The sequence below is a fragment of the Platalea leucorodia genome, assembly GCF_965183815.1.
Source record: "Platalea leucorodia genome assembly, chromosome: 2".
NCBI lineage: Eukaryota > Metazoa > Chordata > Aves > Pelecaniformes > Threskiornithidae > Platalea > Platalea leucorodia.
In genome coordinates, this window is record NC_138824.1 from 17,900,088 (window position 1) to 17,915,129 (window position 15,042).

At 45.3% G+C, this 15,042-nt stretch overlaps 1 protein-coding gene across 2 annotated transcripts; it reads left to right on the forward strand.

The window, feature by feature from the left end:
* Positions 1-3,629: 3,629 nt before the first annotated feature.
* Positions 3,630-15,042, forward strand: RAB39A (RAB39A, member RAS oncogene family). 2 transcript variants are annotated; one of them, XR_014227493.1, is made up of 3 exons: positions 3,630-3,964; positions 13,233-13,772; positions 14,940-15,042. XR_014227493.1 is itself a non-coding variant. In XM_082304905.1 (2 exons), the coding sequence occupies exons 1-2, from the start codon at positions 3,642-3,644 to the stop codon at positions 13,657-13,659; spliced, it is 750 nt and encodes a 249-aa protein (XP_082161031.1). In that variant the 5' UTR covers positions 3,630-3,641; the 3' UTR covers positions 13,660-15,042. The 2 variants fall into 2 exon arrangements, 1 of the variants encoding a protein (XP_082161031.1); XM_082304905.1 differs by having other exon boundaries at positions 13,233-15,042.

The following is a 15,042-nucleotide window of genomic DNA, read 5'->3' on the forward strand; positions in this document are numbered from 1 at the left end:
TGTTCTCATACCACTTATGACATTTTGGGGCAGACTGATCATTTCACCATAGTGCTGTTCTGCTACTTGGATACTAAATTTATATGTGTGCGTCAAAGAAGTCTGTGGAAGAAACATTACCAGAATGTTGTGGTTTAAGAAATGTCCTTCCTGCCATCGGGTGAAACCTACCTGGCTTGATGACATCTTAGAGGACGGAGAGTCATTGCTCATTAGTAGGGAGCATCCCACCTCTAGTACTACTCTATCAAAAAAAAAAAAAAAGACAGCTGGCAGCATCTTCCAGCAGCTTACATCTGTTGAAACGATCTCTGTGATAAAATGAGCAGCTGTATGAGCCTCTGGGCCAATAGCCTAGGCAATTAAAACAGGCAGGGATGGCATCATGCCTCCAGACTGATCCCCCAGTTCTCTTAGGTTCTTGGGTGGCAGCAGAAAGCATAGATTCTCAGTCTCAGGTTGACTGGGGTTGAGAATCAATTACTTTTGTCTGTGCTTCTCTAAGCTTCCATGTAATCGTGTGTGCATGTTCCTCAGGAGCATCGTGATCTGTGTAGCCCCTGGTGACCTACCCACTTACCAAAGGTTGAGAAAAATCCATGCCAAGTCAAAAATGTGAAAAGAAATGAGGAATTTTTAGATTGCAAGGTCTAGGATTTATGGCTTAGTGCAGTCATCTAGCTAATAATGCAGTAGATTTGAAAGTTTGGGGTTGTTTGGGTTTTTTATTATTTCCCAGAATTTAGGTTTGGTTCACCCTTCCTGGGAAGAGCAGATTCAAGCTGCCAATGCCCAAGTGGTGGAAACTGTCTGAGGGAAAGTCAGGTTCATATTGCTGCTTTAACCTCTCTGCTTTAGCCATTCCAGCTCCTCAAAGCATACCCATTTTTGATCGCTTCTTCTGACTGCTGGTCAGAGATCCTTGTGATGGACTGCGTGCTGTCAGGGCCTCTGTACTGACCGGTGAACTAACAAAAACTGAATGACTTGGAGATAAAATTCACCCACCTTGTCCACTCCACAGCAGACATGAGAAACGCAGGGTCCCTAGGTAGCATTTAACATATGACACTCAAAAGGTCCCAAATTAAGGTATAAGGTTGTGCTTTGGATATATGTGAATTTATATACCACTGTCTTTCTACAATGACAAGCTTCACTAGACAGACCAGACTCTGGAAGCCCGAAAATATTTGCAAACATATTTAGCTCAACTGTAAATGCTGTAGGCAAATTGACTTTGCTCACCTGTTAGGAATTAAATGAGCTGTGTAACTCATTAGGGCGAGGTTCTTCCAGCCCAGATGGGCAGAGGACAGCAATCTGCTGTGCATCTAAGCTAGTGAGCACGTACTTTAGGCTCTGAGGACCTGTGGGTCTCTGTTTCACATGCAAATGCTTCTTGCATCTAAGCGCCACTTTTGTCAGAACACTTGGAAAAGATCCCTAGGAATCATCCATAATCACGTCCCATGTAGAACTGCAAGGACTGGATTGATTTTACCCTTCTGAATGTTCATTTATCTGAGTTAACGTTGTTTTATTTTAATTGTTACTCAACGGAGCAACTAGTCAAGTACAAGCCACATTCAATTTATTTTTTACAAGAATAGCTGGTGCAAGTAGAGGGGAGAAATGTGCAGGGCTCAGGAGGAAACACACTCAGAGACACACACAGACACAATCGCTAAGTCCTGGGGACTGACGGGCCAGCCCAAAAGGTCCCTGGAGAGTCCAGATTCTTGGAGCTGGCGGCATCCTGCAGCTTCAGCTCAGCATGTGCAGCAAGATAAATCCCTCTGGCAGCTCCTGGCTGTGCCTTTTATAGAGTCTGGGCTGCCAGGCCAGGTCTCTGCTGGAAGCTTCTGGGGTTGCCCGGACGAGTCTCCCAGGGCCAGCCACGCTTGCACATCCCAGCCAGACTCATTTGGGGGCTGGAGGCTGCGATCTCCCGAGCGGTGCCTGCAAACCCCTCTTCTGACTTCACCCTGCCCTTGGTCTCACTCCACGCTCTGGAGCTGCAAAGTCTACCCAAGCCTACAGGGGGAAACATGCTGGTCTCACACTGGTGACCACGGAACACACACTGGAATAACAAAACCAGGCTCGGGCAATGGGAACACTCATCATAGCAAATTGCCCCACAGAGTGACAAAAGAAATGTGGTTTCAGATACGCCCCTAACCAGCCACAGGCAGTTTTGGTTTTAGCTGCATCTGTGCCTGACATTAACAGAGGAAAACAGCAGGCTGCGTGAAATAAAACATCGCCCGTCTCCTCTCCCTGTCCTTTTCACTGTCGAAGTGCCCATTCATGAGCACCCACTTGCTGCTGACCTTCTGCCAGCAGCACCCTGCTCCCAGCTCACCCGGCCTACGCTGCTGGGTTCGCCGGCTCCCTGCCCGGCTCCCTCACCCGGCCCACTCTGCAGAAGCTGCTGCAATTCTGTTGACCAGAAGTCCTAGGATTTCTGCTTATTTGGCTCTAATGCCCTTACCAGCCATCGGAGGCCTGTTAGTGTGTGTGATCCCATGTGGTTCTGAGACTTTAAAAGAAATCTGAGGAATCTATTGCTCAGCAGATTTATCATAACATGATACTTAGCTGAAGATCCCAGCGGGGCAAAGAAATTTCTCCGGCGGGCATCTCTAGTGACAGAATTGTTCTGTTACCGTAGGTAACGGTACTTTCACAACAGCCCAGCCACGCAGTTTGTTCCACCGGGAAATGAAGAGCGTACGTCCCCGTCATTTCCAGTATTATACCTTTTCTCAGGACAGTTTGCATGGTTCTCCCTGGGAATATCTAGGTCGCTAGCTCTCCTTTTCCCTTTGGCCACTTGCCCAGCCCAGCTTTACCACTGGGCACAGCTACCTGTTGGTCTGTCTCTTTTCCAGCTCACCCGCGCCGGCCGGCCCCTGCCCAGCTCCCACCCCACCGCCTGCCTCCTTCCCCCCTTTCCACCCGCTGATCTGGTTCCTCCCCGGCATCTCCTCTCCGCTCCCCCTTTTCTTTGCAATTCTCGGGCTTTAGCAGCCCGCTTCTCTCTCAGCCGGTTTTCCCGGCCGGCCTGCTTCCCCCTGCCCCCAGCGCCCCCCTTCTGCCGGCCCACCCCTGCACTCGTTGCCCACCGGAGGAGCGGCTCTGGCGGCCGAGGGGGGCCCCGGGAGGGGCTGTAGCCGCAGGGCGGCCTCCTCCCGCCCGCCCTGCCCGCCCTGCCCGCCGCGGGGAGGGCCGGCCTGGCCGCGCACATGACGGCAGGCTGGGAGGCCCCGGCGGGCGGCTGGGCCGCGCCACCGCAGCGCGGGCGGGAGGGGCGGGCCGCGGCGCTCACCCCGCGGCGGGAGGGCCGGGGCGGGCGGGGCGGCGGCGCGGAGCCGGGGCCCGAGGGCCGGGGCCGGCGGCGGGAGCGGGGCAGCGCGGTGCTGAAGGGACAGCGCCCGCGGGCGCCGCCCGCCCCGCCCCGCCCCGCCCCGCCCGGGGCAGCCTCCGGGAGCCCGGCGCGGCGCCCCGGGAGCGGGGCGGGGGGACCCGGCCTCCGCCCGCCGCCGCCGCCGCCGCCCTGCCCGGCGCGGCCGGCACCCGCGGGAGCGGCTCCCCGGGCCCCGCGCACCCGCCGCCGCCGCCCGCCCGCTGCGCCGATGCCGGGCGTTGGGGCGATCGGAGCGCGGTGCAGGCACCGGCCGCGCAGGAGCCCCAGGAAGAGCCCCAAGGCGGAGCCGGGCCAGGCCGGGGCCGCCATGGACGCGGCGATTTGGATCTACCAGTTCCGGCTGATCGTGCTGGGCGACTCCACCGTGGGCAAGTCCTGCCTCCTGCACCGCTTCACCGAGGGCCGCTTCCCGGGGCCGCTGCACTCCGACCCCACGGTGGGGGTGGACTTCTTCTCCCGGCTGGTGGAGATCGAGCCCGGCAAGAGGGTCAAGCTGCAGCTCTGGGACACGGCGGGGCAGGAGCGGTTCAGGTACAGGACCCGGGATCTCCCCAACCCCTCCCGTCCGCCCCCCAACCCTGCCGGCCCCCGGGCACACCCTGCCCCGCAGCCCCGGCCCCCGCCGCCCTCCCCGCACCCTGCCCCCATCCTCCGGCCCGTCTCCTGCCCCAAGGAGTTTGCCTTGCCCCCAGCACGTCTCACTCTGCACCCACCTGGCCGCTGTGCCCCAAACAGCCCTCCGCCCCATTGCCATCCAGCCTCACCTCCCCATTGCCTGCCGGTGCCCCCCAGCCCCGTGGCCCACCGTCCCTCTCGCCCCGCTGCCCACCAGTTCCCCCCCAGGAGCTTCCTCCTTCCCCAGCCTTCCCCTGCACACCCACCAGGGAACAGCTGCCCTTCCCCTTCCAGCTCACGCTGGGGGGTAACAAGTGGCCTTGTCGCCTTTCTCCTTCCCTCCCTCATCTTTGCCCTGAAGCCCTGGACCTAGGGCAGCAATCCCTCCTCCGCATTTTTTCCCTTCTTTGCAGCAGGAGGCCCCTGCTTCACTCTGCATTTCTTACTTTGTCATCACCTCCGAACTCATCCTCCCCTGCAGTATTTTCCTCTGCCATAACTCTCCCTCCCATGCAATCTGGAGAGACCAGGCCACCTCCCTGCTCTCCCTCGCTCCAGCACAGCAGCACCGCCAGCACCAGTGCAGCCTTGGCAGTGCGGAGGCCACCGGGCGGCCAGCTGCAGTCCCTTATTAGTGTTTTATCTGCCTTCTGCACCTGCTCTGCACTGACGGTTGCCAGGAGCCTTCACTAATACCTCTATCATTTATAGTGTAGCTAAACTAGCTCAAATGCTGCACTATTAAATCCTCTCCTTTCTCCTCGCTGTCACAAACAAGTAGCAAAACTACGCTCTTTTCCTGCCTCAATGAGAGTCACGGTCATTCCCCAACATACAAACTGCTACTATCACTCACTCACTCTTGCGGCTCTGTCGTATCCGTAGTGCTTGCCACTTCAGGCAAGTTGTGTATGGATTTTGGTTTGGACGTGGAGTTCAGTGGGTATGAACTCAGGTGGGAGGCTAATGCGTAGCCCATCTGCCTGGTCCCTGACCCACACACTTCTTGTTACTGGAATGGGTCTCTTCACAGGCCAGAATCGATTCTTCCACGTTCCCTGTCCTCTGCTGCAACAGTTGTGCAGATTCTTGCACTTGGCTGAAGAGGTGGGATTTCACTGTCTTACCAGGGGACACCAGCCCTTTTTTTTCAATAACAAGCATTACAATGAAATGACAAAAAACTTTCCTGGGCTGGCATGAGTCACAACTTTATACGTATTTTTGCAGGCAGGCCTCTGAAGGGTTAGCAAAGAAATTAACAGTGATAATGGCAAGCTCTTAGCATTTTTCATCCTCCTTGTGCTTTCCAGCAAAGAACATCAAATACTTGTAAACAAGTGACTAAGAATGTATAATCCCTTTATTTTGAATTTGCTGACAAATAGCTGGGATGGCCAATGACAAGGCACTTGACTGAAAGGAATGCAAATGCAGAGAGTTTTGCATACATTTTAACTCAAATGATAGCCATCCTTTAACCCGGCAATGCTCAGGGGATGTACAGTGATGAGTCATGCATTCAGCTGCTTTTAAATTTACCATTAGTATACATCTGTCTTTTTTCTAATACCCAGAAGATACAAACTGAAGGAAGTAGTTTTAAACATTTGTGTTTGGTTTGCTGCTAAGAGTTTCTTGTCAGCTGCTGTACCAAATATCATAGCATTTATTGTGTAGTCTGTTTTACACTTACTCAAGTAAATTATAAATATTTTACTAAGTTATACACCACAGGTTAAAATCTTGCCCGTTCTGTTCTCTGCTAATGGACAAGACTACAGATCACAAGCAAAGATGGTCTTGGGGAAGAACTAATTATTCCAGGAAGTAATCTAATTTGGTGGAACGCCAGGCAGTTTGCAGTTCTGATTCCCAGTTCTGCTCTGGTTCACTTGCATTGGTACTTTAGAGGAGGTGAAACCTGGCTTTAAAGCTCCCTGGGGAGTTCCCTGTGTGCAGGGCAAGCTACTGGCTGCAGAATAACCCCCTTTTGGTCCCAGGCATTAGGGACATTCCCAGGGGAAACATAAGGTGTGACACACCTTGAAAGACGGCACTTATTTTCTTGGAGAAATTGTTTTGGAAAAATTCTTACATGTGTCTAGTTCATTGATGCTGCTGTGTTTGAAGTGGATTTCATGCGTGGTCTTAGAAATCATCTTTAAAACTCACTGTTTGCATTGCTTCTCAAATGAAGTCATTCTTACCACTTCCACAAGAAGGGTGAGCAAGCTGCAAACACTGCTGCCGGACAGTGTACTTATTTTGAGCTCAGACAGGGCAGTTACTGACTGTGTTTACTTTGACATCAGTAAGGCATCACTAAGCAGAATCTCCCATTGTGCTAGGTGCCATATGGACAACGACAACATAATCAATGACTTTAACACTCCAGTAGAACAAGAATCTACAGCCTTGCTTAGTATAGGCTCAGGTCCGTAATGCAGACTAAGGTAAATGAGGGGTACACCCTAGGTTTCTTTCTATCTTGAGATTAGTTGTCATTTAGAGCAATCTGCTGCCTTGGCTGAGTTTCACATCGCCTACTTTGCTGTGATTTTTTTTGTTTATTTAGTTTTCCCATATTTAAATCCAACAATATATTTAAATCCAACAATATATTTAAATCATGAAACTTCCAAGGCTATAAAGTGCTTGGTAGTGGTGCTGACAGTTCATTTCAAGAACACAGGAGCAAAATATTGTGGGGATGCCCAAATTACATTAACCCACGTTTTAGTAGACTATGATATTAGATACATTCTGTTTCCAATACATGGCTTGAAAATAAAACATTATCCTTATTCTTCTTTTTGAGTAAGCAATATGTATTTTCAGAATTAATACCATTACAACGTCGTCTTTACTCATACCATAAAAACAAGCCTTCAAAATGCGATACAGCTTTTAGTGAAAGTTTGGTTCATCTGGTAAAGATCAGCAGGATCATAATGAGAAAGAAACACTGTGTCTGTTTTAAAGTCACCCTAAAGCCATAGTCTGATGTGATTAATACACCTTCTAATTCATTTTCAGAAACAATCGTTCAGTGGCCATCATCTTACCAAGGCTTTTCTTGAGACTATTAATTAGGCTCTTACATCTTTAACCTAATATTTAGACTAAGCTAAGGATGACTTCTGTTCTAGACAGTATTTTCCCCTTCCATAATGCTAGTTTAGGCAGAATTAATTAGCAGAACCAACGCATATTCTACACGGGAAGTCATAATTTCAAAAAGAATTTAGGATCTGCATTTAACAAATATTCCCAATTAAAACTAAAGACTTCAAAGTTATCCTTTGGAAAAACATTCTAACGTATCATTGTTGTACATCACAACCTATAGCTTCTTGAGGAGCAGTCTCACCTCCAGCAATTTCAAATACAGAACCATCTGGAGGAACCTTACAGCATTCAATATCAAAGTGTTGTGGTTCCCTTTTAATACTTAGTGCAGTCTTACCTCTTTAGCATGCCCTAATAGGGAAAAACTGATTTTCTCCAACCCTTTATCTGTATTTACCTTTCATTTATTACAAATGCCAAGCATTATACGAAATGGGCAAAAATATTATTCATGCAAGTATTCTTGCTGAAAATAAAAACTTAGGATGGTCTTGGGGATGCTAGGACGGTCCATATTTAACAACAGCGTAGATAAGGAGCTTTGTAATCTCTAATTTATTGATATGGAGTGGGGGAGAAAATAAGAATTACCTTTTCAATAATGCTTACGTCAATTTTTGTAACTCTCAGGCAAAGATGGTATAATAATTCACATATTTAGTGTGGACCGACTGGAGGCTGTAGCACACCCATCATCAGCGGCTGGTGTGGCATGCATGCTCCAGCCTGAAAGAGGAGGAGCTGCACAGCCACATAGGCCTCCGGTCACCAAGGGGTTACAGTCACCTCTATGAAGTAGGAGGGTTGTTTCATTTAGTGTAGCCATAAGAAGCAGGCAAACTCCCTCCTGGAATATCAGCTTGCACCTTGAACAAAGACTCAGGCAGACACATAGGTCTGGGCACTTCCATTAGCTACCGCTTTGAGAAGGGTTCAGAGTCTTCTGTGAGAGAGGAGCTGAGAGAGGAGGCAGCAATGAAGTACTGGGCACAAAGGGACAGAAGAAAAACAAAGTGTTCTAGGCAGAGAGATAAGACACGTGAATAAAGACAGATGCGGGGATGGATTTAAGAGTTCAGTCCCCCTTTCATTCAAAGTCACGGACAGATTTGCCAGATTCTAAATCTGAATGAAGTTCTGCTTCCCACTTCCAACCAGCACCTCCTCTGAATGGTTTCCTGGAAGGAGATGGCAGGCTTCATTGCTGTCTCCCCAGTTTTAGAAGAAAGGCTGCTCTTTGGCCATTACTTTTTCACCCTAATCCCACCCTGTCCCTAACTTAAGGCTTTCCTTACTAAAGGAAGTACTCCCCTCTCCCTCCTTCCCCACCAAAAATTAATCATGGTGCTGCAAGTAACACATTCCCTTCTGTAGTGCTAGTTTAATGGCATAAATTAGCTGAACCAAAGTTTACCCTATACGAGAAGCCATCATTTCTACAAGAATTTAGGATCTGCATGGGGATAATTTGAGAAATGGAAATTTGAACATCCTCTATGAATAAGTTGGACTACATCAAGCCTGACCTGTCACCAGTTCCTCATCCTGACTTGAAAAACTTGCAGGACCCTATTTTTTTTTTCCTTCTGTTCAAAAAGTAACAACAATAAGGGAGTTAAAAACTTCATTTTGCTTTTATAGTCTCATCTTGCAGCACTTACCAAAGTGTGTATAATCATGTAAGTGGATTCCCTGCTTGTGAAAGAACACAAGAAAGGCCAGTCTGGTTTTGTCTGTGGTCCATACTTGGGTATCTTGTCTCTGACAGAGTCTTTGAATTCTCCTGAGTACTCTGCTATCCTGTACTTTCAACCTGAGGGACTTCTGGAAACTGATGCAGTTTGTCTGTTTACTAAAAGGACCTGACAGTGTTGGTGACCAGCTGGCTGAACATGAGCCAGCAGTGTGCCCAGGTGGCCAAGAAGGCCAACAGCATCCTGGGTTGCATCAGGAATAGTGTGGCCAGCAGGACCAGGGAGGTGATCGTCCCCCTGCACTCAGCACTGGTGAGGCCGCACCTCGAGTCCTGTGTTCAGTTTTGGGCCCCTCACTCTAAGAAGGACATCGAGGTGCTGGAGCGTGTCCAGAGAAGGGCAACGAAGCTGGTGAAGGGTCTAGAGAACAGGTCATATGAGGAGCGGCTGAGGGAACTGGGGTTGTTTAGCCTGGAGAAGAGGAGGCTGAGGGACCTTCTTGCTCTCTACAGCTACCTGAAAGGAGGTTGTAGCGAGGCGGGGGTCGGTCTCTTCTCCCAAGTAACAAGTGATAGGACAAGAGGAAATGGCCTCAAGTTGCACCAGGCCAGGTTTGGGTTGGATATTAGGAAAAACTTCTTCACTGAAAGGGTAGTCAGGCATTGGAACAGGCTGCCCAGGGAAGTGGTTGAGTCCGCATCCCTGGAGGTATTTGAAAGATGTGTAGATGTGGTGCTTAGGGACATGGTTTAGTGGTGGACTTGGCAGCGCTAGGTTAACAGTTGGACTTGGTGATCTTAAGGGTCTTTTCCAACCTTAACGATTCTATGATTCTCATTCTATTCTAAACCTCACTCAGTCTCTTGTTCAGTACTTGTTCAGTCTTCCATGGAATACAGATAAACTCTTTGTATCCGTAACATCTTTCCCAAGGAGATCTACAAGTCTACCAGCTGTTGCACGAAGAGCCTTTTACTGTCAGCCCTCCTTGTCTTTTGTTGGCTACCATGCACTCTCATCATCCAGCTTTTCAGTGAAGACATATGCAGTACATTGACATGGCCTGTGAAGTCTCTAAAGCTGTACGTCTTCTGAGCAGAACCCCTCGAGCAACCTCTACCATGGGCTCTATGAACACTGACCTGCGCCTTGTGAAGTAGTGCACAAGGAATCTGTGTGAAAGTCCCTCCACTGTGTTAAAAGAAAGTTCCTCTGCATTTTGTGAGGAGCTTGAACCCATCTGAGGGTGTTGGCACGCTCTTGGGAAGCCCTCCCAAGCAGAACCCTTCCGGGAGCTCACCTGGAGCAATGGTTTATTTCCAGCTCAGATCTGAGCTAAGAGGGAAGGCAGGGCTGTCCCCGCGGAGCCGCTCGCAGCCGGCGCAGAGGCAGAGCGCTCAGGTCCCCGGGGGAACTTGTTCAGGCACCGTGGTTAGATACACAGCTGAGTGGAGCACAACTTTAGATGTTGGTGTTATAGTTCTGCCTAAGGCTTGCTGAAGGCACTTGAAAGTCCTATAATCTTTAGTGATAATATTAATAAGAGGCAAAAATTGCCCTTGCACTTAGTTTTATAGAGAAAAGAACAAACCAAAACAAATGCAGAGAGACCTAACAGACCATCTAAGTCAAGGCTCTTTCATTCTTTCTAGGTGCGATACAGGGCGTAAGTGAGCAGAAGTACATCCACTTCACACAGTTCATTTTCCAAATAACTCTAAGCTGTCTACTAAAAATATATGTCTAATCCTTAATCTACTCTGACTGTCATATTTAAGTCAAATATTTTGCATCTGTAAGACGTTTCAGGTGCTGGTGAACAACCTACCACATTCACATGCCCAGACGTTTTTCCCAGTTGATGGCCTAAACTTTCTGCTTCAAAATTTTGTCTTATTTGTCAGGAATACTTTATTTTAAAATATGCCTGCAAATAATAACTCATCTTAATAGTAAAACTATTCAAATATTTGTAGACCATATTTTAACAAATATCATCCTTTTCTCAGATGTTAGACAATCGCATAACATGATATCATATGTATCATATGTATCTTTAGAACTTTTTGTGTTACTTTTTTCTTTTGTTGCTGTTTTCTAAAGCCTCTCTAGTATATCAACCTTTTTTTGGTAATGAGAAAACAAATTTCAAATTATAGATACCAAACATACAGAAGAAATGACTGCTGTCTCTCCCATATATTCACCCAGTTTTTGTGAGGTACAGCCCAAAGTTACAGATGCTTTTTAATCATCTCCATTACAGGGAATACATACAGATAATCAAATATAATGGCTTCGATCATCAGCTAGTGTAAATTAGCATATCTCTGCAGAAGTGAGTTACAACAGATGAGGGTACTGACTGCTGTGTATAAGCACCCAGTAACACATGGAGGGCTGTTTTTCAGTACTCCAGTTCATAGATACACGCTATAACATCGTTCTATATAGAAATGCTTGGCAAAGGACGCACTGCATTTTCAATACTAACCTGCTTCCTTCCCTGGCTAATGCATTTCTTTGGCATAACTGTTTTCAAGATTTTTTTTTGAAGAAAATAGGTTGGACTAGCTTCTACTTCTCCAAATCGAATCCCATTTTTGTCACCCACTTCCGCTCTTTCTAGAACCACGTGAATTATTTTAATGTACTCATTTGTGTTTGCAGCTGCTTTACAGAAAAAAAACGCTTAAGAAAACCCGAAACAGATCTTTATGGCACCTTTATTTAATACTTCACAAAATGTGACACCCCTCCTTTATGGTCTTAGATAATTTTGCGAAACCACGTGTCATTTTTCATATCCAGGCTATTTGAATTAATCTGAGGGTAAGATCCTATTGTTTTCACATTCGAACTGTTCAGAGAGACACTCCATGGACTCTATTGCTGGGAACGTAGAAAAGATCTTTCTAAACATTAGGACAAACAATGCCTCCCTGTTATCTAAATAAAACCATTTCAAATGCCATTTGCTGTGGCTAAATGAATTTAGATATGCCAAGAAACCTTAGCCTTATCTAGCTGTGCACTTACCTATCTGTAATATGACTACTGCTGCTAATTATACCTCTATGTTCAAATTGTTATAAAACACTATATGAAATGTGATGAACTGAAAATCAGAGGGAGCTACTGTTATGGAAAGATATGTCACTCTGTACAGTTCATCCCAATTCCAAAAGTTTTGAGGCTGCATCCTTTTTATAATCATAAGATAAAATGGAATTAACACTTGGCTAAATTATAATTTCAAATAATGACTGCTAATAGAGATTGTGCATCTCGTTTCAGTTGGAGAATACTTACATATAGCTATATATTTATGCTAGTAACGAGTGCCTGCATCCACTCCTTGGTAGGCTGTCGCTTCCTTTAAAATGTCTCTTTCTCACCTTCTCCATCCTCCCCTATTGCTCATGATTAGAGACTTAAAATCATTTTTTAGTCCCCGTATCTTTCTCTCTCTCTCTCTCCATTCTAACAAACATTTTTTCTTCTTCTAGAGCAATTAAAAACCTTTTCAACCAGAGGAGGGAGTTCCAAAATTCCTTCCAGTGAATGCTCTGGAACGTAGGGGGCTCAAAAGTAGAAAATATCTGTTGCCAGTCCTGGAAGTCTCATGCCAAAAAAGAATAAATGCAGTTATAAAGAGCTTTTCAACCTCTGTGTGAGAGAGATGCTGGAGGTAGAAGTGTTCCTTGCCAAGGCTGTAAGAAGTGTGTGTTTGCCCAGCTCAGTTACTTTTGGACAGTTCTCGTCAGGGAGTTTCCTTTCTTAGTCTGTTACCTGTTGACTTTCGCAAGCACAAAGAACTATGATTATCTGTACAAAAGTTTCTATCAGAGAATTTTTCTGCAAGGAATGCAAAAGGATACGCTTGTACATTGGCAAGCTTAGGCGCCAGGTTTCTTGACATCTGCCTACATATTTCAGTTTGAAATAATTGATTAGAACAAAGTGAAGTGCATGTTTGTAAAAAAAATTGAAGGACTCAGACTTTAACACCAACAAGTATTTGACAAATAAATATAGTTTATTCTGTGAACATGTGCCACAGTTTGCTAATAACGAGTACTTTGCAGAATAATTCAGCATTCAAAATTCGCACTAGAGATGTTGGCTTCAAGAATGCTTAGAAAGTGACTTCTGAATGTAAGAAAAAAATGAAGAAGGAACATTTTTGTGTGTAGAAGGTAAATTAATCAATCCAATTAGTTTTAAAAAAACAAAGATATTTCATAAAACTTATAGTAAATAAATACACATTGCCACATGGAAAAGTAATCAATTTACGAATAAAGTGAAAATGTATTTTAATTTTCCTTTTTCCGTTTTATTTTTTTCCTTCACAGATCAATAACACGCTCTTATTATCGCAATTCTGTGGGTGGCTTACTAGTGTTCGACATCACAAATCGACGATCTTTTGAACATGTGAAGGACTGGCTAGAAGAGGCAAAAATGCACGTGCAGCCCTTTCAGATTGTGTTCCTGTTAGTAGGACATAAATGTGACTTAGTGTCACAGCGTGAGGTTACGAGAGAAGAAGCTGAAAAACTGTCATCTGACTGTGGTATGAAATATATAGAAACTTCAGCAAAAGATGCCACGAATGTTGAGGAGTCCTTTACAATTCTTACACGAGACATCTATGAACTTGTAAAAAAAGGAGAAATCTCAATACAAGATGGATGGGAAGGTGTCAAGAGCGGCTTTGTTCCAAATGTTGTACATTCGTCAGAAGAAGCTGTAAAGCCCAGAAGACAGTGCATCTGCTGAATCTGTAGCATGCCAAAGAGCACATCGGGTGTTCAAAAGATTATGCCAACCTAAATAACAGAATAATAATTTTGAAACAATATTAGATCATGACGTAGCTGAATCATAGAACGGTAATTTGTTTTTGTATCCTTCTGTCTAGGTCATAACTTCATAAAACTTTAAGTGCTTTTTTCCTTGTCAGAGTACAATAACTTTGTGTGGTCTTCGGGAAAAGAAATTATGTATTGCTAAAGGAAAAACTAATCCTATAGCAAGACACTGAGAAAGCGCAATAATCATCGTGACAACATCCTCTCTTGGGCTTTGTATTTTGAATACTGTTTAAAATCAAGGCTTGCTAGGTGAGGATCAGATGAGCTCATTACTTTTGTTCATCCTGCCTTAGTTTTGGACAAGAAAGTATTATACTTTTTTAATGTGATTCTTTACTCAAGTGCAGGGTTGCTAATGACCATTAAAGTTTAGAATGCTGTAGAATTTCATAATAAAAGATAACTCTAAAGAAAGCAAGCTGAAAGATTGCTCCAATAGCAAACACTTTTGATATGACTATGAATACAAGCCTTACTAAAGAAAAAGAATGTTTTAGAAAAGATGATTTATTTGTATACGAAAATGGGGAATAGAAGCAATGAAATTTATTATTAAATATTTTCTGAATTGCCAATGAAACTAAATGTAACATCACCTATGATCCAGCTGTTATTTGACTTGTACACAAAACAGGTTTCCCAACCACTGGAGTTATATTTCGGAGGCCGGATCCTCAGCTGGGTAATTATCATAGCCACACTGATGCCTAGGGAATTATGTTAATTTACACAAACAAATTCCATATTAGCTTTAAAAAATAAATCTACTTCTAACTAGAAGTAAAAATAAGTTAAAAAGTGCTGCAACCCATGGGGACCCAGGCCTTAAATTTGAATAGAGCAAGGATGGTTTTATTCTCAGCCAGAAAATGTTAAACTGTTGTCTAAAAAATGAAGGTTTTAAAACCAAAACTGTTATGAATAGAGTGTTGGGAGAGAAGAGAATTTCTAAAATAATGCTTGGCTACGGAGAGCAAAGTTGGAGAACCCCTATTTCAAGAAAGCAACACATAATAGCTTTTAATAACAATAATAATAGGAGAAATCTGTGATCATGTAGCATTTTACTGAGCTTGAGGTCATCTTCCTGCTCCTCTGAATATAACACACACTAGCTTTATGCAAACTATGCCCTATATGTCTAGCACTTAAATACCAAATAAGTCTACTTCTATTTTATTGTAGTAGTGTAACAAGATGACTTGATCTCCAGAGTTGATAAGCATCTACAACTTATCTGGGCATACTCATAACCACCGAACATCAAGCCAGTTATCTTCATATAAAG

Excerpts from the sequence above, each read along its gene's own strand:
- RAB39A (XM_082304905.1), top strand. The coding sequence starts at position 3,642 with ATGCCGGGCGTTGGGGCGATCGGAGCGCGGTGCAGGCACCGGCCGCGC. Across the intron at positions 3,965-13,232 it reads GCGGGGCAGGAGCGGTTCAG|ATCAATAACACGCTCTTATT; the intron begins GTACAGGACCCG and ends TTTCCTTCACAG.